Source organism: Poecile atricapillus, chromosome 29, assembly GCF_030490865.1.
Source record: "Poecile atricapillus isolate bPoeAtr1 chromosome 29, bPoeAtr1.hap1, whole genome shotgun sequence".
Classification (NCBI taxonomy): domain Eukaryota; kingdom Metazoa; phylum Chordata; class Aves; order Passeriformes; family Paridae; genus Poecile; species Poecile atricapillus.
In genome coordinates this window covers 4,990,793-5,012,318 of record NC_081277.1, presented here as the reverse complement: position 1 = coordinate 5,012,318, position 21,526 = coordinate 4,990,793, and the positions used below count along the sequence as shown (strand labels likewise).

Genomic DNA, 21,526 nt, shown 5'->3' with positions numbered 1-21,526 from the left:
CTCACCCTCAGCCCCATCCCTGTCCCGTTCCCACCTCCGCTGCCGTCCCATCCCATCCCCAGCTCCATCCCCATCCCCAGCTCCATCCCCATCCCACCCTCAGCTCCCCTCCGTCCCTGCCCCTGCTCCATCCCCATCCCCATCTCTACATCCTCCATCCCCATCCCCATATCTACATCCTCCATCCCCATCCCCATCTCCACATCCTCCATCCCCATCCCCATCTCCACATCCTCCATCCCCATCTCCACATTCTCCATCCCCATCCCATCTCCACATCCTCCATCCCCATCCCTCGCCCCTCAGTCTCCGAGCGCTACCGAGTGCCAAACACGGGGTTTATTTACACCGGCGTTCCACCCGCTCCCGGCCGCGATTGTCACACGGAGGGGGGGACAGGACAGGTCACCCCCGGCCTCCTCCCGGTGCCGCTCGGGGTTCAGCACCCGCCCAGCACCGGAGCCTTCCTGGGCAGCCCCCGCTGGGAGGAGAGGCGCTGAGTCCCGCTGGACTCGCCCTTCCCTGTTGCCAGCATGGGATCAGCCTCTGTTTTCCAGCAGAGGTGCGGATGTGGAGGCCCCAGATCAGGGATTTGTCCCCTCCCTGGGGACACCCCCGCCCTGAGCCTTACCTGAGGCAGGGAGGTGGGGAGGGGGAATCACCCGAAGGGTGGTCCCGGGATGTGATCCTGGCTGTTTCCTTCCAGCCAGGACCCTCGTCATGGTGATGATGGTGGCACTGGAGCCTTCGTCCCTTTCTACTTGAATTTCATGGAGGAGAATCCCAGGGTCCCCTGCAAAGCCAGGGTCCCTTGGAAAAAAGGGTGACAAAGGCCCTGGGGACAGACCTTCAGGGACAAAGGGGTGACAAAACCCCGGGGGAAGCCCCTGAGTTGGGCTGGGGTTGTGGCAGTGCTGTCATTCAGGAATTGCCCCGCGCTGTCACCCAGGGAGGTGACAGAGCTGGCTCTGCTGCCCTGGGTCACCCAGGGGGAACAGGCCCAGGGACAAAAATGGCCTCAAAGAGTCTGAAGATCAGTGGCAGTGAGGAACAGCCCCCGCAGGGACAAAGCTGGGGGCGCAGAGGGGGTTTAGGGGCTCCCCTCGGTGCTCCCCATCCTGCAGGAGTGGGCTGGGGACCTGTGGGGGGGACACTGGGCAGGGCAAAGGCTCTTCCCAGAATCCAGGCTCAGGCTGTCCATGGGGCTCTGGAAAGATCCCTGTCTGGGGCGTCTCTGCTGTTTCCTGCACCCTGATCCCTGCCTGCACCCCCTTATTCCATGGGCTGCCTGCTCTTCCAGATGGATCCAGCCCCCAGGAGCTGTCTCACAGCAGTGAGAAGGTCTGAAACCACAGTGATGGGAAAATCCTGCTGGGCTGAGGGAACCCCAAACAGGGTTCTGGAACATTCCAGACCTCCTGGACAGGGCTCCATGGATGCAGGAAGGCTCAGGGCGAGCACCCCAGGAAATCGGGAGGATGTGGGGCTGATCCTGTTGATTTATCCCCAAATCCCAGCCCTGGAATGGCTGTGGGGGACATCAGCATGGCTGGGGCTCTTCCCGGGAAGGGGCTGGCCAGGAGTTTGTAACGCTGGGAGGGAAGGGAACGCCAGGAAGGGTTGAACTTGTGCTGGGAATCCAGAGCTGGGAAAAGCAGGGAGCCGGCGTGGACGGGGTCACTGTGAGCGGAGGCCGGCGGGAATTGGCAGCGTGTGTTCATCCCGAAGTAGCACTTAGTGAGTGAGTTTTGCTTAGTTTTAAATAACACAGACAATTCCCGGAGGTTTTTTTCCCTATTTTCCCAGGTGCAGGTCGTGCAGTGAGGTGGGGGCTTTTCCAGTGGTGGGAAATCCCGCTGCTCTTCCTTGGGTGGGGAAAACACAGGGTAGGAGAACCAGGAGAAGGGGATGAAGTGGTTCTTTAGCCCAAGGAGAGGAAGATTACAATCTGGGAAGGAAAAACCTCAGCTTCTCCTTCAGGAAAAGCAATCCCCCGCCTTCAGCTCAATCCCGTTCTCCTGGTGAAGCAATGGACAGTTTTCCCTGGGGATGAAGCCAGCGCCGTTCCAGCAGAGCTTGAGACAGAAGGTGAAGAAAATAACCACGAAACACCTTTTTCTTCCTCAGATCAAGCAGAACTGGGCTCTGGTGGAAAAAACCCAGCCCTCGGCCCACGGTGGGGAGAGGCTGGAGCCCAGGAGGGAAAGGGGGGGAAGATGCAGCAGGAATTCCCCCAAACGGGGACCACAGTCTCTCTAAGCTCGGTGACCGCCTCCAGAGGCGGGTGACAAGGGGGATGAGGTGCCTTGTGCCAGGAGGACCTGGAAAACAGCCGGATTCCAGGGGTTTTGGGCCGCGCCTCGGCCAGACGCACGAGGCAGGAGCTGCCCCGGCGCTCCCGGTCTCAGAGATCCCAGGGGTTCCCAGGATGGCCACGCACGAGGCCTTGGGAGACTCAGGATTCGATCTTTTCCTTCTTTTTGCCTTTTTTCAGGAACGATGGGGTCCGGAATTTCTTCTTCTTTTTGGAGGGTGATTTGGAGGGTGAACCATCCGGGGACACGGGGTTGCTGGTCACCGTCTCCTTCTCCTTGGGGGCGTCCTGGTCAGCGTTGGTGGTTGTCCGGTCCGTCCCCCCTTTTCCAAGGTTTTCCTCAGTGCTTTGCTCTTCATCCTTCCCGTTCACCACCGCTGGTGGCTCCTTCTTGGCAGTGGAGTCAGGGGGGGCTTGGCCACCATCGGCCTTCTTATCACCTTGGGAAAGGGAGAGGGAGCAGGGAATGAGGGCAGCAGCCTCAGTGTTGTGGGGGTGGCTTAACCCCACAAATGTCCAGTGGGGCCTGGGCAGGAGCAGGATTTGGCCTCCAGGAGTGGAGAACGTTGGGATTTGATCCTGTCCTGCTGCAGGCACCGCTTCCTTGAGCCGCCCCCCTCCCTGCGGGACAAGCGATGTGGGATGGAGAGCCGGGAAGAGGCAGCAGGAAAAGCAGGAAGCAACAACAAGGAGGGATTCCCCAAGGGATTTCCTAAGGAATTTGCCCCGAGTGGGGCTGGAGTGGGCCATGGAGACTGGATCCCCCCGAGCCCATGTCCCTCGTCCGGGGTGGCCTCTCCGTACTTACTACGGCGCCAGGGATTCAGGGATAACTCCTTGGGTGACAGGCACACGGGGAGGAAAGAGAAAGGAGACGTTGTGGAGACAGACACAGACAGACAGACAGACACCACAGACACCATGGCAGAGCCAGCAGCCCCGAGCCGTGCCCCGGCACCCACTGTGGATGGGAACAGGGGGAACATCACACCCGCCGGAGTGTGAGCACTGGGATGGGGGACAGGGCTGTCCCCTGCACCCCACAATGCCACCAGCAGATCCTCCTGCCGTGAATCCCCATCCACGTGGCCCCTGTGGATCGGGGACCCCCCGGGACAGGCGGGGGGACAAGAGGTGACAGTGAGCTGTGTCTCAGCACAGTCTGGCCACAGCAGCCCTTTGTTCCCCCACTCCTGCTGCTCTCCGGGACCCCACCCCTCATTTTGGGGTGCTCGTCACCCCACTCACCCTCGGTGGGCTCTGTAGGTGCCGGGGGCTCTGGAGGGAGAGCCTCTGTGGGGGGAGCCTCACTCTCCTCTGCTGCCGCGTCCCTCTCGCCTGCCACACAGAGACACAGAGACACGCTGGCCCCGCGTCCCCTCAGTGCCACCCAGGGGGGTTTGGGGGTTTTGGGGTGTCTCTCCTACCCTGCAGGCGCTTCTTCCTCTCCACCTCCTGCTTGTACTCCTCCAGCTCCTGGTCTGTGAGCTGGCTGAAGGGGTTGGGGGGCTCTGGCTCAGGGGGAGCCTCTTCCCGACCCTCCTTGGCCTCTGCATCCCCCAGGTGGCTCTCGGTGGACTGAAACAGACCCCCAGAGTGGTGTCACCCCCCGGAGCAGTGTCAACTCCCCCTGGAGAGATGTCACCCCTCAGAGTGGTGTCACACCCTCTGCAACCGTGTCAGCACCCCCACACCCCACCCCAAGCAGTGTCAACCCCACTGGAGCAGTGTCCCCAGCTCTGAGCAGTGTCCCCAGCTCTGAGCAGTGTCCCCTGCCCTGAGCAGTGTCCCCTCTTCCCTTGGAGTGGTGTCACTGCCCCTGGACGTGTGGGATGCAGGGGAACCAGGGAAGGGCTGGGTTCTCTGGGGTGGGGAATTTAGGACTGGGTGTGTGGGGTGATGTGGGGCTTGGGACAAGAGGTGACATGGGGTGATATTGGCCTGGGGACACAGGGTGACACAGGGTGACACAGGTGCCATACAGGGCTGCGGCTCGTCTCAGCAATGACACTGGCCAGCAGCTGCGACTGGGGCCCGGCTGACTTCACGTCCTGGCGGTTTTGCTCCCGGATCTGTGGGTGAGGACAGGGATAAATCCCCCTCCGAGGACAGGGATAACCCACCCCAGGACCCCCCTGTCCCCCAGCCCACACCACCTTGTTGCGCATCTCCAGCACCTCCTGCGGGTCCGTGTAGAGCGGCACGAACTGGTTGGGGTTCTCGATGCGGATGGGGGTCCCACTGCTGCCCTTCTCCACCTCGTCTGCTCGCAGCCACTGCAAACCCAGGAAAAGTGTTCGGGGAAGCAGGAGACCCCGAGGACAGAAGGGGAACCCTGACAAATGCAACTTGTATAGAGGGGAGACCCCAATAAATGAGGAGACCCCAATAAATGCATCTTGCACAGAGGGAAGACCCCGATAAAGCTGATGGCACTCAGCCCCAGTAGGGTGGGGTGGTGGGATTTGGAAATAATCATTATTACAGGGTGAAGGTGGTCCCTAGGCCTCCCTACACCCCAGATTTTAGTGGGATCCATAACCAGGACACCCTCCACCTCCCTGGTTGTGGATCCCCAAGCCCCATCTGCCCCTCACCGTGGTCTTTGTCCTCTGGCCACCGGCGGTGCCCTGCTGCTCCTCGGCCAGGTTGACCCTGGTGTAGGTGTTGGGGGTGTTGAGCCACCTCGTCTTCTCCTTCTGCTGCTTCTGGGCGTGCTGGCGCAGGGCGGGGGTCCCGGCGGGCTCCTCCTCGAACACGAAGGCTGTGACGGTGGCGGGGATCAGCACGTCGCTCTTGGGCTTGCTCTTCTCCTGCACGAAGGGGTAGCGGTACGTGTAGCCCGTGCGGTATCCCTGGAAAAGCACAGAGCGGGGAGTCAGGCACGCAGGGATAAACCCAGGGGGGGTCAGAGCGCGTTTTGGGTGGGTTTTGGCGCTCACCAGGTTGTCCAACATCCTCATGAGGGCCTCGAACTCGTGCTCGCCCAGGCGGCTCTTGTGCAGGGGCCCGAAGGTGGTGCCGGCGCGGCGCACGGCGCCCAGGCCGTGGGGCACGCGCTGCTGCGCCCGCTCCAGCACAATCAGGTTCTCCGCGCCTCCCGCGCTCGCCAGAGCCGACACCTGCGGGACAGCCGGGCACCGCTGAGCTGGGGACACCGGGGGACAGCCCCACAGCCACCCCAAGAGCCAGAGCTGGCACACGGGGGAGTAACGGGGCTGAGACCTGGCACAGATCAGTGCACGGTCACTGGGATGGACGGAGAGATCCTGACACAGATCAGTGCACGGTCACTGGGATGGACGGAGAGATCCTGACACAGATCAGTGCACGGTCACTGGGATGGATGGAGAGATCCTGACACAGATCAGTGCATGGTCACTGGGATGGATGCTGCGACCTGGCACAGCTCAGTGCACGGTCACTGGGACAGCTGCAAGGACCTGGCACAGCTCAGTGCATGGTCACTGGGACAGCTGCAAGGACCTGACACAGCTCAGTGCATGGTCACTGGGATGGATGGAGAGATCCTGACAGAGCTCAGTGCATGGTCACTGGGACAGCTGCAAGGACCTGGCACAGCTCAGTGCATGGTCACTGGGATGGATGCTGAGACCTGGCACAGCTCAGTGAATGCTCCTGCAGTTTCTGGGTCCATCCACAGTTTATCACTCGCCTCACACTCACCTGGACCTCGCAGGCCGCCTGCAGGTGGAAGATGCTGTAGAAAGCCTCCTCGGCCGTGTCCCCCAGCGCCAGCACCCCGTGGTTCCGCAGCACCAGGATCTGCGGAGCCAGCGTGGGATGTCAGCGGGGCAGGCAGGGGATGATGATGGGGTGACCCCCCTGTCCCCCACAGGAGTCCCCTCACCTTGCAGGTAGGCCCGAGGCACTTCTGGAGCTCCACACGATCGGCCTCATCCTCCACCTCCCCGCGGAAGTCGAAGTAGGCGACGTCCCCCAGGAGAAGAGCGGCGCGGGAGATGGGCAGAAGCCCACAGCGCATGGCTGACACCTGGGCATGGGGGGGAACAGGGCAGGGGGCCGAGCAACTCCAACAGCTCCAGAAAACACCAACACCCCAAAAAACCCCCACAAAAAAACCAACCCTTCTCCAAAAAACCCGTAACCCCCCCCCAAAATCACCCTAAAAATCCCCAACCCCATAAACCACTCCAATCCCACCAAATCCCTCCATAACCAACTTTTAAATTTCCCCAAACTCTTCAACTCCCAGACTCCCAAAATGAACTGCCCCCAAAGAACCCCAACCCCCCCAAAACCCCCATCATCCTGATCATCCCAACACTTTGTGTTGCCCCCCAAAATCTCCCAAACCCCTTCAAACTCTCAAGGAACCCAAGTCCTTTCCAGTCCCCCCAAACCCCAAATCCCTCCAAAACACCCTTCCATTCCCCCAAGTCCCAGACCCAACCTCCCACACAGGCCCCCAAGTTCCCCTAACCCCCAAGCCCCCCAAATCCCCCCAAACCAAGGTCCCAGAGAAGCCCCCGTCTCCCCCAGCCCGGTTCCCGGCCCGTACAGCGGCAGCAGCAGGGGTGTGCAGCCGCACGATGCAGCGGATGTCGGGGCGCGCGGCGTAGATTGCGGCGTGCAGGCTGAAGCTGCGGGCGTCGGGCGCGAAGCTGGTGCTGCCCTGCTCCACCACGGCCCCCAGCACGTTCACCTTCACCTGGGGGCCACAGGGGGCTCAGGGGGGGCTGCTCCCCCCAGGCAGCCCCGGGGAGGGGGGAGGCAGGGGGCTCACCAGGCTGGCCGCTGTCACCTCGCTGCACGCCAGCCCCTGCGGGGCCACCAAGAAGTGCTCCTGCTCCTTGCTGACCCGCAGCTGCCGCGGGGGAGAGTGGGATGAGAAACACCCCAAAAAATCCCCAAATAAACACCCCCCATCTCTACAGGTCCAGCAGGTCCCAACTCCGCCACAAAAAAACACCAAACCCCTTAAAATCCCCCCCAAAGAACCCTGAATAGCCTCAAAATCCTTTCCAGTCCTCCCATTTGCACTCTGCTGGTTTTGAGGTGCTCACAGGGTTAGGGTTAGGGTTTAATTGTGCCCAGCCTGTACAGGTCCAGCAGCAAAAGGCCCCTAACCCCCCCAAATCCCCCCAAGGCAACCCCCTATGGTGGTCTTGGCGTGCTCACGGTGACGGCGGCGTGTCCCAGCTGTGCCCAGCCGTACAGGTCCAGCAGCCGGTGGATGCTGCCCACCTTGCAGCGCATCAGCCGCTCGCCCTTGGCCAGTGCCGGCCCCTCCGTCCCGTGCAGGTCATTGATGGGGGTGACCGATGCCAGCCCTGGGGATCGGGGTCCTCCCATCAGCGGTGGGACCCCCCAAGCCATGCGAGGTTCACCAGGGACGGGGGAGCAGAGGGTTGTGGGAATGGGTTTGGTGGCTGTCAAGGTTTGATGGATCCAAAGGTTTGTTGGACATCGAGATTTGGTGGCCCCAAAAGCTCTGGGGGTCCCCAAAGCCTCAAAGGTTTGGTGGTCCCCCAGGTTTGATGGCCACAAAGATTTGGTGGTCCTCAAAGGGTTTGAGGGATCCCAGGGGCTTGGTGGCACCCCAAGATCCCACAGAGCCGATGATTCCGAAGGTTTGGGAATCACCAAGATCTCAAAAGTTTAGGAGCCCCCCAAAGGTTTTTGGGGTCCTCAAGGTCCCAAAGGTTTGGTGGTCCCAAATAATTTGATGCCCCTGAAGGTCCCAAAGGTTTTTGTGTCCCCAGAGAAGATTCCAAGGTTGCAGAGATTTGGTGTCCCCCAAGGTTTTGGGGCTTACCCCACCGCACCCCCCTCAATGAAACCCTTCATGAGCATCCCCAAACCGCCCCGTCCCCAGCCCCACGTACCCATGGGGGACGTGGGCAGGGCAGCAGGGGACGTGGTGGCCATGAAGTCAGCGATCTGCCGCAGCGCCCACACATGTGACGAGTTGTTCCCCTTCTTCATCTGCTCCTGGATCAGGCTCTCCAGCTCCTCCCGGAAGGACTGCGGCACCGGGGACAGGGTGACAACAGGGTGGGTGGGACAGCTGGGGACATTGGGGCAGGGGCAGCACCGCTGGCTTGGTGGCACTGCCAGCTTGGTGACATGGTGATGGTGGCACTGCTGACTTGGTGTCAGTGGTACCAACAGTTTGCTGGCTCGCTGGTGGTGCCAGCATCACCAGCTTGGTGGCAGCATCATCATTGACTTGGTGGCACAGTGGTGACGGTGGCATTACCATCTTGGTGTCAGTGACACCCGCGGCGCTGGCAGCTCCGTGGCAGCAGCGCCGTGGTGGCAGTGACATTGCCAGGTGGGGACATGCACCACCATGTGGTGACATCTCTTAGCTTGGGGACAGGAGGGATGGGGCGGGGACAACAAAGGATGGGGCCAGGGACGAGAAAGCTGGGGCTGGCGACAGGAGAGACGGGATTTGGGCCAGGAGGGATGGGTTGGGGGACGTAAAGGAAGATGCTGGGGACACGAAGGACAGGGCTTGGGGACAGGTGGGACGGAGGTGGAGACAGGCAGGGGAGGGGGTTGGAGACAGGAGGGACGGGGACAAGAGAGGAGTTGGGGACACAGGGCTGGCGCGGGGCCGGGGGCTCACCGGGCTCTGCAGGATCATCGTCACCCGCTTCTTCTGCTCCATCAGGTTGAAGTCCTGGCGCAGGTCCCCGGCCCCGCTCCGCGCCCGCAGGAACTCGGGGTCCTCCTGGGGGGGGCAGCGGGGCCCGGGGGCGGGGGGCTCGGGCAGGGGCTCGGGGCTGGCGGCCGTGCTCATCCTGGGGACGCGGGGACACGCGGCGTCACCCCCGGCACCCCCAGATTGGGGAGAAAGCACCGAAAACAGCGCGCGGCTGTGGCCGGCAGATAACGCCCGAGGGGACCCGCCCTGCCCGGCGCCCTGCGGGGACCAGGGGACAGCTTGGGGACACTCGGGGGGGGGGGGGGAGTGTCCCCCGCTGGTGGCACTGCCCAGGCTGGGTGACACGGCTGAGGTCACAGCTGGGAACCGGCACGGTTCGGCACAGATGGGAGCTGGGAACCGGCACGGTTCGGAACAGATGGGAGCTGAGAACCGGCACGGTTCGGAACAGGGATGGGAGCTGGGAACCGGCAGGGTTCGGAACAGGGATGGGAGCTGGGAACCGGCACGGTTCGGAACAGGGATGAGCTGGGAACCGGCACGGTTCGGCACAGATGGGAGCTGGGAACCGGCACGGTTCGGAACAGAGATGATCTGGGAACCGGCACGGTTCGGAACAGAGATGAGCTGGGAACCGGCACGGTTCGGAACAGGGATGAGCTGGGAACCGGCACGGTTCGGAACAGGGATGAGCTGGGAACCGGCACGGTTCGGAACAGGGATGAGCTGGGAACCGGCACGGTTCGGCACAGATGGGAGCTGGGAACCGGCACGGTTCGGAACAGAGATGATCTGGGAACCGGCACGGTTCGGAACAGAGATGAGCTGGGAACCGGCACGGTTCGGAACAGAGATGAGCTGGGAACCGGCACGGTTCGGAACAGGGATGAGCTGGGAACCGGCACGGTTCGGAACAGGGATGAGCTGGGAACCGGCACGGTTCGGAACAGGGATGAGCTGAGAACCGGCACGGTTCGGAACAGGGATGAGCTGGGAACCGGCACGGTTCGGTACCGATGGGAACGGGCACGGTTCGGGGCGGTGGCTGAGCACCGGGAGCGCTCGGTCCCTGCCGGGAGCTGGGGACCGGCACAGCTCCGCGCACCCCCGGCCGCTCCCCACGACTCCAGCCCCGAATTGGGGTCACCCACAGCCGGGGGCTCGGTGCCGCCGTACGGGGGGGGTTCCCGGCCTCCCCCGGCCCACGGACCCCAAAAGGACCCTCCCCTCTCCCCCAGGTCACCGAGCGCTCTGGGTGCTGCTGACAAGGGCCCCCCAACCCAGGGCACCCCCAAAACACAGAGTGGGGCTGCTCCCCCAAATCCCGGGGGTGATTTCCAGTCTCCCCCTCTCTCAGGGCAGAAGGGCACCCCCAGATTTTGGTGCTCGGAGCGCACCTGCCTCACCGGGCAGGGGGGACCAAGGCCGGGATAAATCCGGGGGGGGGTCCCGGTGACCCCCGGGCCCGAGCAGCCCCAGGGGAAGGCGGGGGGGGCTCGGGGGGGCTGGGCCAGGACCCCCCCAGCGGTTCCCCCTCCCAGCATCGCCCCCCCACCTCCGCCTCCGCCCTCGCCGCGCCCAGCGCCGCTGCGGCAGCCGCAGGGCGGGGGGGGAGAGCGAAAACCGGGATGGAAAGCGGGATGCAGCCGGGGGGGGGCCGCAGCATCGCCCCCAGCCCGGGGGTGGGGATGGGGGGAGGGATGGACTCGGGTACCACCGAGGATGAAGGCCTGGGAAAGGGGGGAGGGGTGGGATGCAGCCCCCCCCACACCTGCATGCGGCCCGCGGGGGGTGGGGTGAGGAAAAGCGGGGGGGGTCACCCAGCCTCCCCCCACCCTCCCCAAATCCCCCCCTCCCCCCCGAGGGATGCTGCGGCCGGGGGCTGCTGCCATCACCCACCTTCCTCCTCCTCCTCAGAGCATCCTGACAAAGGGCCGCCCCCCCCCGACACACCACGCGTGTCCCCGCGCCTCCCCCCGCCCCGCCCTCCCGCCCGCACCCCCCCCGAGAACTCCAGCCCTGCAAACAAACAAGGGGGGACCCCCAAAACCCAGCGCTGACGCCCCGACAGTCCCTTTTTATTGTGCAATTAATCGGGTTTATATTAACGATCCTTAATAAGCACGTACCTGGGGGGGGAGGAGCAGCTAATTACTAATTACAATTAATAAAGCAATTAATTACAGCTCTGTCCCCCCTCCGACCTCTGCGTTTCAGGGGTGACAGACCCCCTGCTCCCCCAGTTTGGGGGTGCAGTGCTCCAGGGCAGGAGCGTGACTCCAAAAACGGGAACTGGAGCCTTGAACTTGGCTTTCTGGGGAGACCCCGGCGGGGCCCCCCGGATTTTTAGGGATGTCAGGAAAAACCTTAAAAAAAGGAGAAAAATAAAGGTTTTTCTCACCTTGGGAATATTTTGGGGAAAAGGTGATTTCGAGCCCCTCTTGTTTATGTTGGTACTCCCCAGATGCACCCCCAAACCCGGACCCCCTGGGTGACCCCCCCAGGGCTGCTCTGTCCCCACCCAGGAGCCCCCAAACCACCGGGGGGGTCCCTCAAGGTGCTCTGTCCCCCCCCCAGGTGCCTCCCCCGAGCTGATCCACCTCCATCCAGGTGTTCCCCAAATTCCCAGGGTGCCCCCCAAGGTGTTCTCTCCCCCCGGGTACCCCCCTAAGGTGCTCTGACCCTCTCCAGGTGCCCCCCACTCACGATGCCCTCACTCTTCAGCAGCGCCCCGGGCTTGGGGGGTCCCCACGGGCACGGGGGGGCTCTGCCAGGCCAGCTCTCAGGTGGCCCCCCCAGGGACACCCCTCCAGCGTCCCCCAACTCCTGCTCAGTGCTGTGTTCCTGGCATAAGGGGAATTAAAAAATGTATTAGAATTGGGGGGTGGCCCCCCAGTAATAACACCCCCCCCAGTAGTATCCCCCATAATTAATCAATTGAATAATTAAATTAATTCCAACCTCAAAAACCTCAAGCAGGAAAATCCCCACCAGGCCCCCAAATTATAGGGGGGTTGTTGGTCAGTTTTGGGGCTTATCCTCAATAATATTTTTGTTTGTTTTTAAATTAATTCCAACCCGCCTGGCAGGGTCCCGGTTTTGGGGGTACCCACCTGGCAGCATCCCGCATTTGGGGGTACCCACCTGGCAGTGTCCCGCATTTCGGGGTACCCCCCCGGGTCCCCCCGTGTCCCGCAGCACGCCCCGCAGCAGGCGGATGTACTGGGCCGCTGCCCGCAGCGTGTCGGCCTTGCTGGGCCGGCGGTCCCGCGGCACCAGCGGCACCAGGCTCCGCAGCTGAGAGAAGCCGCTGTTGAGGTTCCGGATCTGTGGGACACAGAGAGGGGACCCCGGTCAGAGACCCCGAGGGGACCCCGGTCAGAGACCCCCGAGGGGACCCCGGTCAGAGACCCCCCGGGTTGGACCAAGAGCCTGAGTTAGAGCAGGAGCCCCCAGGATCAAACTGGGATCTGTTGAGATCAAACTGGGACCATCCCCAGGGTTCAGCTGGGCTCACCAGGATTAAACCAGATCCCCCCATAATCAAAACCGACCCCCCCAGCATTCAGCTGCCCCCCGAGAATTAATTCAGGTCCCTCACAGAATCAAACTGGGCTCTCCTGGATTAAACTGGGCTCGCCAGGGCTAAACGCGACTCTCAGAACTGAACTGGGACCTCAGAGTTTAACTGTGCCCCATCTGGAGTGAAACTGGCACCTCCTAGATCTGAGTGGGTTTAGCAGATTTAAAGTGGATTAAACTGGACCACCAGGCCCTCCTAAAACCCAACTCCCCCAGGCCAGGATCAAAGGCAGCCCCTCAAGTGCAGAGCCCCCGGCCCGGCCGTGTGGCGGCACTGCCCGTGTCCCCCGGCAGAGCAGCCCTGGAGCCACCGCGGTGTGCCCCGACCCCCCGGCTGTGATTTGGGGGGGCTCTGCAGGTTTTGGGGGCTCAGCAGGTTTCGGGGGCTCTGCAGGTTCTGGGGGCTCAGCAGGTTTCGGGGGCTCAGCAGGTTTCGGGGTGTCTCACCCTCTCCCTCTCCTTGGCGTTGGCCGCCTGCCGCCGCTCCAGCGCCTCGCTGGGGTCCCCGGTGGGCTCGTAGGCCCCGCTGGGGCCGCGCCGCAGGCGGGCGATGGCGGCCGGCCGGGGCAGGGGCCCGAAGCGCTGCCTCAGGAGCCCCTCCAGCAGCTCGGGGGGTGGCGTGGGCTGCAGGACCCCCGGGGGATCGGGGACCTCCGAGGGCTGCAGGACCCCCGGGGGATCAGGGACCTCCGAGGGCTGCAGGACCCCCGGGGGATCGGGGACCTGTGAGGGCTCCGGGACCCCTGAGGGCTCCGGGACCTCCAAAGGCTGTGGGACCCCTGAGGACTCCAGGATCCCTGAGGGCTCCGAGACCCCCAAAGGTTCTGAGACCCCCGAGGGCTCCAGGATCTCTGAGGGCTCCAGGACCCCCAAAGGCTCCGAGACCCCCGAGGGCTGCAGGATCCCCGAGGGCTCCAGGACCCCCAAAGGTTCTGAGACCCCTGAGGGCTCCAGGACCCCCAAAGGCTGTGGGACCCCCGAGGGCTCCAGGATCCCTGAGGGCTCCGAGACCCCCAAAGGCTCCGAGACCCCCGAGGGCTCCAGGACACCCAGGCACCCCCCAGCTCTGCCGGGCTCCCCCATCGCACAGAACGACAGAAGCTGCACCCTCTGAGCTGACTCTCCAAAAGGGGGGAAATCGCTGAAAAAGTGCCTTAAATACCCCGGGCCAAACGAGGCACAGGTGGATTCCCCTGGGCCTGACGAGCTCGGGCTGTGCCTCAGTTTCCTCAGCCACGATCCCAGCCTGGACCCCACAAAATCCTGATCCCCTGCTGTGCCTCGGCTGTCCAGGTATCCACAGAGCCCCGTGGAAAACGAGGTTCACATAATTTTTATAGAGTTTAGAAGTTTAATAAAAAAGACAATTAGGAGAAAAAAAATAAAGTATACAGATCTGGCCGGGTGTCTCTGCATTCACCTCACTAGCAAAGGATTGTCCCTTAAAAACAGAACCCTGCTACAGATCCATAAATTCTCACACATATTCATCCATTCTTCTTAGGATCTTTGGGATTCTTCTGTTTAGTTTTCTCTTGCCCCCTTCTCAACAGATCAATCCTCTTGGTGCCATCGATATTTACATTCTCTGATACCAGAAATGCAATAAATTCCTCCCCCCCAGAGTTCTGGTCACTGCTGTCTTCATCTGGATAATTTATTTAATAATAAGTTTACAAATGCAGGAGTTCTCTAGCTATTTTTTTTTCCTCAGTCTTTGGGTTATACAAACAAAAACAGTTTTTTATTTTAATACTATGCCATAGCCTAACATAAATGTACTATACTACTATTTCTAAGTTTCATCAATAACAGAAATAAAGAAAACTATATTAATACAACAAAATTTCCCGTTCTTATACACATAACATTCATTTTAATATTTGCGAAAAGCCAACAATATAATATGTTAATAATTATTATTATTATATTAATAATTATATTAATAATATAATAACAGCCCTGAGCCCATAAAAGGCCCCCCAAAACCACGCTGAGGGGAATTTGGGGGTCTGGCACCGATGGGCACCTGGATCCACTCCAGAGAGAAGAGAGCTGGCTTGAAAGGCCTCGATTATTCTTAAAAACGTGGGGAAAACAGAAATAAACGATTTAATGAGACGAGGCTCGGTAGATGGCAGTGTTGGTCCCTGACAAGCTGCAAAACTCAGGGAGGCTGGAGAATAAAAGTTAAAACCTCCCTTTTTCCTCCAGAAAAAGTTCAGATCACTTCGGGTTATCCACCATGGGGGGATCCCGGTCCCCCACCACCGGGGTGGATTTCCCCTCCCCTCTGGAGTTTTCCCGGGGAAAATTCCTTCAGGGGAGTTCATCCCGGTTTTCCTGGGAAATCTGGGGGCTCCCGGGGTGCTCTGGGGTGTGTGTGGGGTATGGACATGTCCCCTGTGCGGGGTTGGGGCTGCGCTGCCTCAGTTTCCCCAAAGCTGGGAACACCTGCAGGAGCTGAACACCTTCCCCAGCTGCTCCGGGATCCTGGAAGTTCCTTCTGTGTCCATAAGGAGAGAGAGAGTGCAGAGCAGACTCTAAAGAAACCCCAAAATGACCCTAAAATGAGAGGCACCTGGAAGTTAATTGAGGTTTTTCTAAGAACTTAGAAAAACCCAATTTTCTTCTCTTTAATGCTCTGTAATGAGCTTCCCTATCCCACAGCAGGCTCTGGATAATCCCATTATTCCTGCCCCGATCTGGGCAGAATTCCAGTGTCAAACAAATTAATCTGAGGGCAGGGAGATGTAAAGTCACCCCAAAAATGGGTCCGTGCCCAGCAGCTCACCTGAGCTCAGCACTGGGAGTACCTGGGGGGGTCAAACTGGTTTTGTTCCTTCTCTGTGCTGGGAAAAGCTGGGGAATCCTCCCAGTTCAACAGAGGGGGATTAAATATCGAGGGGAAAATGAGGGGTGGAGAAGGGGCTGGTGGAAATGGGGTTTGCAAGGGTTGTGCCCTGAGGGGAAATGAGTGGAGCCAGTGGGAAAAGAATTGGGGACTGGGGAGGATTGAGAGGGACAATTATTGAGGTGTCATGGTCAATGGGGGTCAGGGTGTTCAGGGGTCACAGTTATTAATGACCTCGTTTTACAGTCATGGTTATTAGGGTTTGGGGTTATTAGGGGTCACAGTTAATAGGGTTTGGGGTTATTAGGGGTCACAGATTTAGGGGTTACAATAATTAGCATTTGGGGTTATTAGGGATCATGCTTTTAAGGGGTCATAGTTATTAGGGCCCACATTTTTTTAGGGTCACTGTTTTTTGAGGTCACTGTTATTAGGGAGCTCATTTTTCAGGGGTTGTGTTTTTTAGGGTGACAGTCGTGAGGGGGCAGGGTGCTGAGGGGTCCCAGATGGGGATGGGAGCTTGGAAAAGGCTGAACTCCAGTGAAACATCATCCCAGCAACCCCAGGGGTGCTGCTTTGGGAATGCCCCTTTGGAATGCTGTTCTCCAACCCTCCAGGCTCACTTTTCCCTTTCATTTTTCCTCTCTGAGCACGGACAGAGCTGGAAGCAGCTCCCAACCCTCCACCCCAGGATGCTCCCTAAATCCAGGAGTCCCACCCATCCCAACGCCGATGATCCATCGAGGATCTGACATTGGATGTCGAGACTGGAAACACGAGCCGGGGGTTTCCAGTTACCGTGGAGGGGTGGCCTGGGAAGGTCAGGGAAGGGGAACGGTGCCAGGGCTAATCTGGGGCCAGGGCAGCTGTTGGCATGGGATTAAACCCAATCTTTCCTGGCACTGTCCCAAACCTTTTGGGAGCGTCTGGCCCCTGCCAGAGCTGCCAGCCTCGTGCCAGCCTCGTGGTGCCCAGATCTTGGCCACAGGTGGGGAGAGCAGCAATAAAATATTCCAAAGGGCCTTTATGGAGATGTGGCCACTTCCACCTCTCCATCCTCCTCCTCCCCGTGCTGCCAAACACATCCCAAGACACCTCCTCCGCTGGCATGAACCCCAAAATCCCTGGCATCATTCATAACCTGCTCCCTGAGCTCTCCAGGGGTCGAGCCTGGGTTGGCACCAGGATCCTCATCCTTTTTCCAGCGGGTTCTGGGTACCCAGGGATGGGCTCGCTGCTGCCAGGGCAGGGAAATGTGGGTGGGCAGGGAAATGTGGACAGGGAGACTCCTGGAAAACTTCTATCCTGTCGTTAAAATCATGAAATCCTCTCTCCTGCTGTCGGTGCTGCTGGTGACATCAGGACCAAACCTCCCAAGTGCCTCCTCTTTGCCCATATCCCGGTGCTCTGATGCGAGACAGAGACATCCCTCCTGCCTCAGTTTCCCCAGCTCACCCAGAAGTCTGAAGGGATATTTGGGAGGTAATTCCGGAGGCTGCGTTTGCACCTAAATCCAGCTCTGGGGTTGATGCTGGAGGATTTGCGGCTGGGTGGGTTCCGGGTGCAACGCCCGGGGGTCGGAGGGACATCCCGGGGACATCCCGGGGACATCCTGGGACATCCTGGGACATCCCAGGGACATCCCGGGGACATCCCAGGGACATCTCGGGGGGCATCCCGGGGACATCCCAGGGACATCCCGGGGACATCCCGGGGACATCCCGGCGACATCCCGGGGACATCCCAGGGACATCCCGGGGACATCCCGGGGACATCCCAGGGACATCCCGGGGACATCCCGGGGACATCCCGGGGACATCCTGGGACATCCCGGGGACATCCCAGGGACATCCCGGGGACATCCCAGGGACATCTCGGGGGGCATCGCCATCCCGCTGCATCCCCGGCTCTTGCTCCTCCACCTCTCCTTATCAAGGGATTTTGTGTCCCCCTTTTGTGATGGAAGCAGGGGTGGGAATTGTCCCGGCCGAGGTTCGCGGGGGTCCCGGGCTGGGAAGGGCCAGGTCTCACCCCCGCCATGCCTGGATTATCCATGGGGAGGGAGGCACAATAAAGGGATTTATCGGCACGGAGAGGATTCGGGCAGGGACAGCCGGGCTGCGGGGGTCGGCATCGCTTGGATCCCCCCAGCCCCACCCATCATTCCAGGGGGGGATATTAAACAATCCCGGTTTGGTTAAATCCAAATCATGACCAAAATCCTACTGGGATTGGTGGGAGGGAGTAAATCCGAGACAAGCAGCGATGCCCCCGGCGCTCATCTCCCACCACCTCGCGGTTCGCTGATTTTCTCATTCCCGGAGATTCCCGGGAAGCGGATCCGGAGCCGGGGGCTGGTGCCGGTCCTGCCCCGCGGCCGCGCTCGGAGCGGGGCGAACAAAGGTGGCTCTGTCCGGCTGAAGGAGCCTTTGTGCGAGCTGTGGGCGGCAGGGGAACCATCCCAGCCTGGAGCAGCCCGAGTTCTCCCCGTCCGAGAGCAGAGGAATTTTTGGAGATAAAAGAAGTTTCCATTGGATGGAGGCGCTGCCAAACCCTCGTCATGAGGCAGGTGGATGTGGGGACAGCTCGGGGTGGGGGTCTGGCTTCCCCAGGGTCTGGATGAGTCCTGGGCTGTCACCCTGGGAATGGGATGGGATAGGATGGGGACAGGAAAGGGATTGGGGATGAGATGGGACAGGAACCAGGACGGTGTAAGGGATGGGGATGGGACAAGGGTGAAACAGGGACAGGGATCAGGACAGAGATGGTGACAGGGATGGAGATGGAATGAGGATGAAGATGAGAATGAGGACAGGGACAGGGATGAGGGTTGGAGATGGCACAGAACCAGTATGGGGACAGGGATGGTGTCAGGGATGGGGATGGGATGGGGACAGGAATCAGGATGGGGTTGGATTGGGAACCAAGACAGAGATGGTGGCAGGGATGGGTGCAGGTTTGAGATGGGGATGGGGACAGGGCAGGGATGAGGATGGGATTGGGATTGGGGCAGGGATGAGACAGGGACAGGGATCAGGATGGGGACAGGGATCAGGATGAGGACAGGGGTGGGACCGGGGCTGGAGCTCAGCTCTGCCTTGCCCCACCAGCTCACACAGAACCCGTCCAAAGGCTGGGACCGAGCTGAGCACCTGGACAAAGATTTAGGTCTGGTCTTAACCTTTAGCCCATCCAGGTGGTGCCTAAAATCCAGCCTGGAGCCTGCTGCTCCCAAATCTGAGCTTTACCCCTTCTCTCAAGCCCATCCCTCTCTGTGATGGGAAAACCTGGGGCTGCAGCTCCATCCTCCTCCTCCCTGACAGCAATTCCTGCCTTTCCCATCTCAGATGACCCTCCAGGACCGGCTGCTGGTGCTGCTGGGCCCTCCGAGCTGGATAATCTCTGTTAGAATTAATAAATGAATCAACCTTAACCCTCTTTGCCTGTCAGCTCCTCTCCAGCAGCAGGGACGGGGCCCTGCGTGTCCACTGTCACGTAGGGATGGACCCACGGAGCCACGGGCTGGGGGAGGAGCCAGGCTGCTCTTTTCCCCCTCTTTTATCCCCCATCCGGGTTTTTGGAATTCTCCAGGACTCTCAAAGCTCCTCCTAAGCACAGGAGCCGCGGCTGCTGCCATGGCAGATGCTGCAGATCCCAATTAAGCCCTTTGCCAGGTCAGATCCTCGGGGGAGGCCACGTGTCGCGGTCCCACGTGTGTCCTCACACGCAGCACACATTTGCACACGCATGATGTGTCTGCAGCAGGCTCGGGGCCTCGTTCCGCCCCGGGGCTCCCAGCCCCTCTCAACGCATCCATCCCCCCTCAGCAGGGCTTGTGCCATTTCGTTTCTCTCTCTCTGGGAGAAGGGAGAGAGGATTCCTCAGTAAAACTGAAATTTGGGCTGGGGGCAGGCGAGGTGACCCCCCCAGGGACAGGGGGATGCGGGGCTGATCCATGATCTGGCTGCTCCTTCTTGCCGTGCCGAGGGGCCCGGAGCGCAGGGGGGCTCCGTGGGGCGGTCAGGGTGGGGCAGGAGGAGCCCAGACCCTGCACAGAGCATCTCATCCCAGACAGCTCCGTCACTCTCATCCCAAGGCTCCGGGATTACACCACTGCTGCTCAAATCCCATCTTCATCCGCGCCGTGCCCAGCCAATGACCTCGGCGCTGGCACGAAGGGCCTTCCTCCACAGGGATCAGAGATGATAAAGCCCTCCCAGAGCCAGCCTGGCACGGCGAGGTCTCGGTCTCTGTCTCAGCAAAGCATGGTGGATGCTCCAGGGATGACGTCCACGCACACGGAGAACGGGATGGACAATGAGAGCTTCACCCAGGTAAGGGGATTTTCGCCCTGGATTTGGGATAGTGCTCCTAGGATTAGGGAGTTTGTGCTTTTTGTACCTGGCTGAGGATCTGGGATGGGTGCAGCACAAAGGGGAGCAGCTGTGGGGGTCAAGGGATCACGGGATGGGTGCTGGGGAATTCTTGGTGGCAGGGTGGAGGGGAGCTGTTTCTCAAATCTCCAGCCTCGACCAGGTAGGGTGATGTTGGAGCAAGGTGAGATGTAATTTTTGCGGTGATTTTTCTGCCTGTCAGAGTGAATTGATGAAAATACAAAAACTGGGGTCTTTGAGCCGTGATCATTTTGTCAGGGAGTGAGGAGATGCTGCCTGTGATGCGTGAGGATCCCAGGAGAGCCCAGCTCTGCTCCTGTATCCCAGAGAGAGCTCTGGGCTGGATTTAGGGATCGTTCTGGACTCGGGGAACCTGGGGGGTTTCAATCCTCTGCCCACCAGCAGTGCTGTGGCTTTTGGCTGGGATTTTGGAGGGGCTGGAGGTGGGGTCCCAGCCCCTCGCCCCCTGAGGAGGGGCTGGCAGGCACATCCATCCGCACGTGGCTTTGCCACGCTGGTGTGGATGCTGGTCCCTGCCAGGAGGACTGAGGGGTGGGATTCTGTCACAGCTGGGCACCTGTGCCTTCCTCAGATCTGAGTTTTGTGTGATTCCCATCGGCTGGGAAAGATTTCAGGTCGGTGCAAGCTGGATGTGGCTGTGGCACGGGGCCATCAGGGTCCCCCTCTCACGAGACCCCCGAGATGCAGCTCACCCAAACCTGCAGTGCTGGGAGAGAGGATGAGCAGAGGGAAAAGCCTCTGGCACTGAGCACTCCCTGCCCAGTCCCGCTCCTGTCCCTGCTCCGGTTTGGTGGCACCAGGGATGTGGCACGTCCCACGCCATGGGACGTGGCGGTGCCCACGGAAAGCGCCCCAGGGGTGCAGGAGAAACCTCCCCTTTCCGCTGGGGTTGGGAAAGTGCCTCACGCGGGAGGTGCCAGGGCAGAGTGACTCAGGGTCCTGTGTCCTGACCGGGACTTTTGACCTTGGAGCTGTGCCAGGTTTTGTGGCACCTGGCACAGCCCCTCTGGGATGGAGGATGATCCTCAGCTCTCCCTGCGTTTGGCCATGCTGGCTTTTGGGGACACCTTCCTTCCTGCCAGCTCCAGCATCCAGGCTTTGGGTACTGGATTGGGACCTTTGGGACCTTCCTGGGATGTTTGAGACCTTCCTGGGATGTTTGAGACCTTCCTGGGGTGGTGGGGACGTTCCTGGGGTGGTGGGGACGTTCCTGGGGTGGTGGGGACAGTGTGGCTGCTGGGAATGGAAGGGGTCAGACATCTCCTCTCCCTGTGGTGTCACGGGGCCGATCCTGTGACGCATCCAATGGATCAGGAGATGTTTGATGGAGCTGGTGGGCTCCTGCACAGCTGGATGAGCTGGATCTGCCCCGAGGGAGGTCTGGTCAGGCCAATGTCACCTTCATGGTGTGGTGATTCAGGACACAGCAGCAGGACATGCAGGGCTGGGAGTGCAGAGAGAAAATGGGATGTGTTGGTGTGGAATGTCCAAGTACAAAATGCCCCTGGGCAGAGGGGGCTGCTTGGGACAGAGATGATCCCAGGGTTGAGGGTCACCACCACCAGTGGAGAGTGGCCACCACAAGGGGACAGTGGCCACGAGCGAGGAATGGTGACCATCACTGGAGGTGGATGGGTGGCACCAATAGGGAGTGACCGTCACCGTGGAGGGGGCCAGCACCACTGCAGGATGGCCACCACCAT

At 60.5% G+C, this 21,526-nt stretch overlaps 3 protein-coding genes across 4 annotated transcripts; all 3 read right to left on the bottom strand.

Annotated features, from left to right (window-relative positions):
• Positions 1-1,901: 1,901 nt before the first annotated feature.
• Positions 1,902-9,770, bottom strand: ADD2 (adducin 2). 2 transcript variants are annotated; one of them, XM_058859271.1, is made up of 14 exons: positions 8,934-9,122; positions 8,185-8,323; positions 7,478-7,629; positions 7,083-7,163; positions 6,858-7,007; positions 6,186-6,329; positions 6,002-6,100; positions 5,257-5,436; positions 4,912-5,169; positions 4,471-4,590; positions 4,297-4,386; positions 3,742-3,892; positions 3,563-3,652; positions 1,902-2,754 (listed from the first exon to the last, which is right to left on the bottom strand). In XM_058859271.1, the coding sequence occupies exons 1-14, from the start codon at positions 9,105-9,107 to the stop codon at positions 2,456-2,458; spliced, it is 2,127 nt and encodes a 708-aa protein (XP_058715254.1). In that variant the 5' UTR covers positions 9,108-9,122; the 3' UTR covers positions 1,902-2,455. The 2 variants fall into 2 exon arrangements, with proteins under 2 accessions (XP_058715254.1, XP_058715255.1); XM_058859272.1 differs by lacking the exon at positions 4,297-4,386 and having other exon boundaries at positions 8,934-9,770.
• Positions 9,771-10,982: 1,212 nt separating this feature from the next.
• Positions 10,983-13,637, bottom strand: FIGLA (folliculogenesis specific bHLH transcription factor). Its single transcript, XM_058859110.1, has 2 exons — positions 13,002-13,637; positions 10,983-12,299 (listed from the first exon to the last, which is right to left on the bottom strand). The coding sequence occupies exons 1-2, from the start codon at positions 13,635-13,637 to the stop codon at positions 11,994-11,996; spliced, it is 942 nt and encodes a 313-aa protein (XP_058715093.1). The 3' UTR covers positions 10,983-11,993.
• Positions 13,179-21,526, bottom strand: LOC131589535 (uncharacterized). The gene is made up of 3 exons (XM_058859109.1): positions 21,486-21,526; positions 13,440-18,650; positions 13,179-13,313 (listed from the first exon to the last, which is right to left on the bottom strand). The coding sequence occupies exons 1-2, from the start codon at positions 21,524-21,526 to the stop codon at positions 17,687-17,689; spliced, it is 1,005 nt and encodes a 334-aa protein (XP_058715092.1). The 3' UTR covers positions 13,179-13,313; positions 13,440-17,686.

What these genes read in the sequence shown, in the direction of transcription:
- ADD2 (XM_058859271.1), bottom strand. Translation starts at nt 9,107, where the DNA reads ATGAGCACGGCCGCCAGCCCCGAGCCCCTGCCCGAGCCCCCCGCCCCC. An exon ending in CCTGCCCACGTCCCCCATGG is followed by an intron (nt 7,630 to 8,184) that starts GTACGTGGGGCT and finishes CCCGATCCCCAG; the next exon opens with GGCTGGCATCGGTCACCCCC. An exon ending in GAGGAAGAAGCGCCTGCAGG is followed by an intron (nt 3,653 to 3,741) that starts GTAGGAGAGACA and finishes TCTGTGTGGCAG; the next exon opens with GCGAGAGGGACGCGGCAGCA.
- FIGLA (XM_058859110.1), bottom strand. Translation starts at nt 13,637, where the DNA reads ATGGGGGAGCCCGGCAGAGCTGGGGGGTGCCTGGGTGTCCTGGAGCCC. An exon ending in ACGCCAAGGAGAGGGAGAGG is followed by an intron (nt 12,300 to 13,001) that starts GTGAGACACCCC and finishes TGTGTCCCACAG; the next exon opens with ATCCGGAACCTCAACAGCGG.
- LOC131589535 (XM_058859109.1), bottom strand. Translation starts at nt 21,526, where the DNA reads ATGGTGGTGGCCATCCTGCAGTGGTGCTGGCCCCCTCCACG. An exon ending in TGGTGCTGGCCCCCTCCACG is followed by an intron (nt 18,651 to 21,485) that starts GTGACGGTCACT and finishes GAAGGGGTAAAG; the next exon opens with CTCAGATTTGGGAGCAGCAG.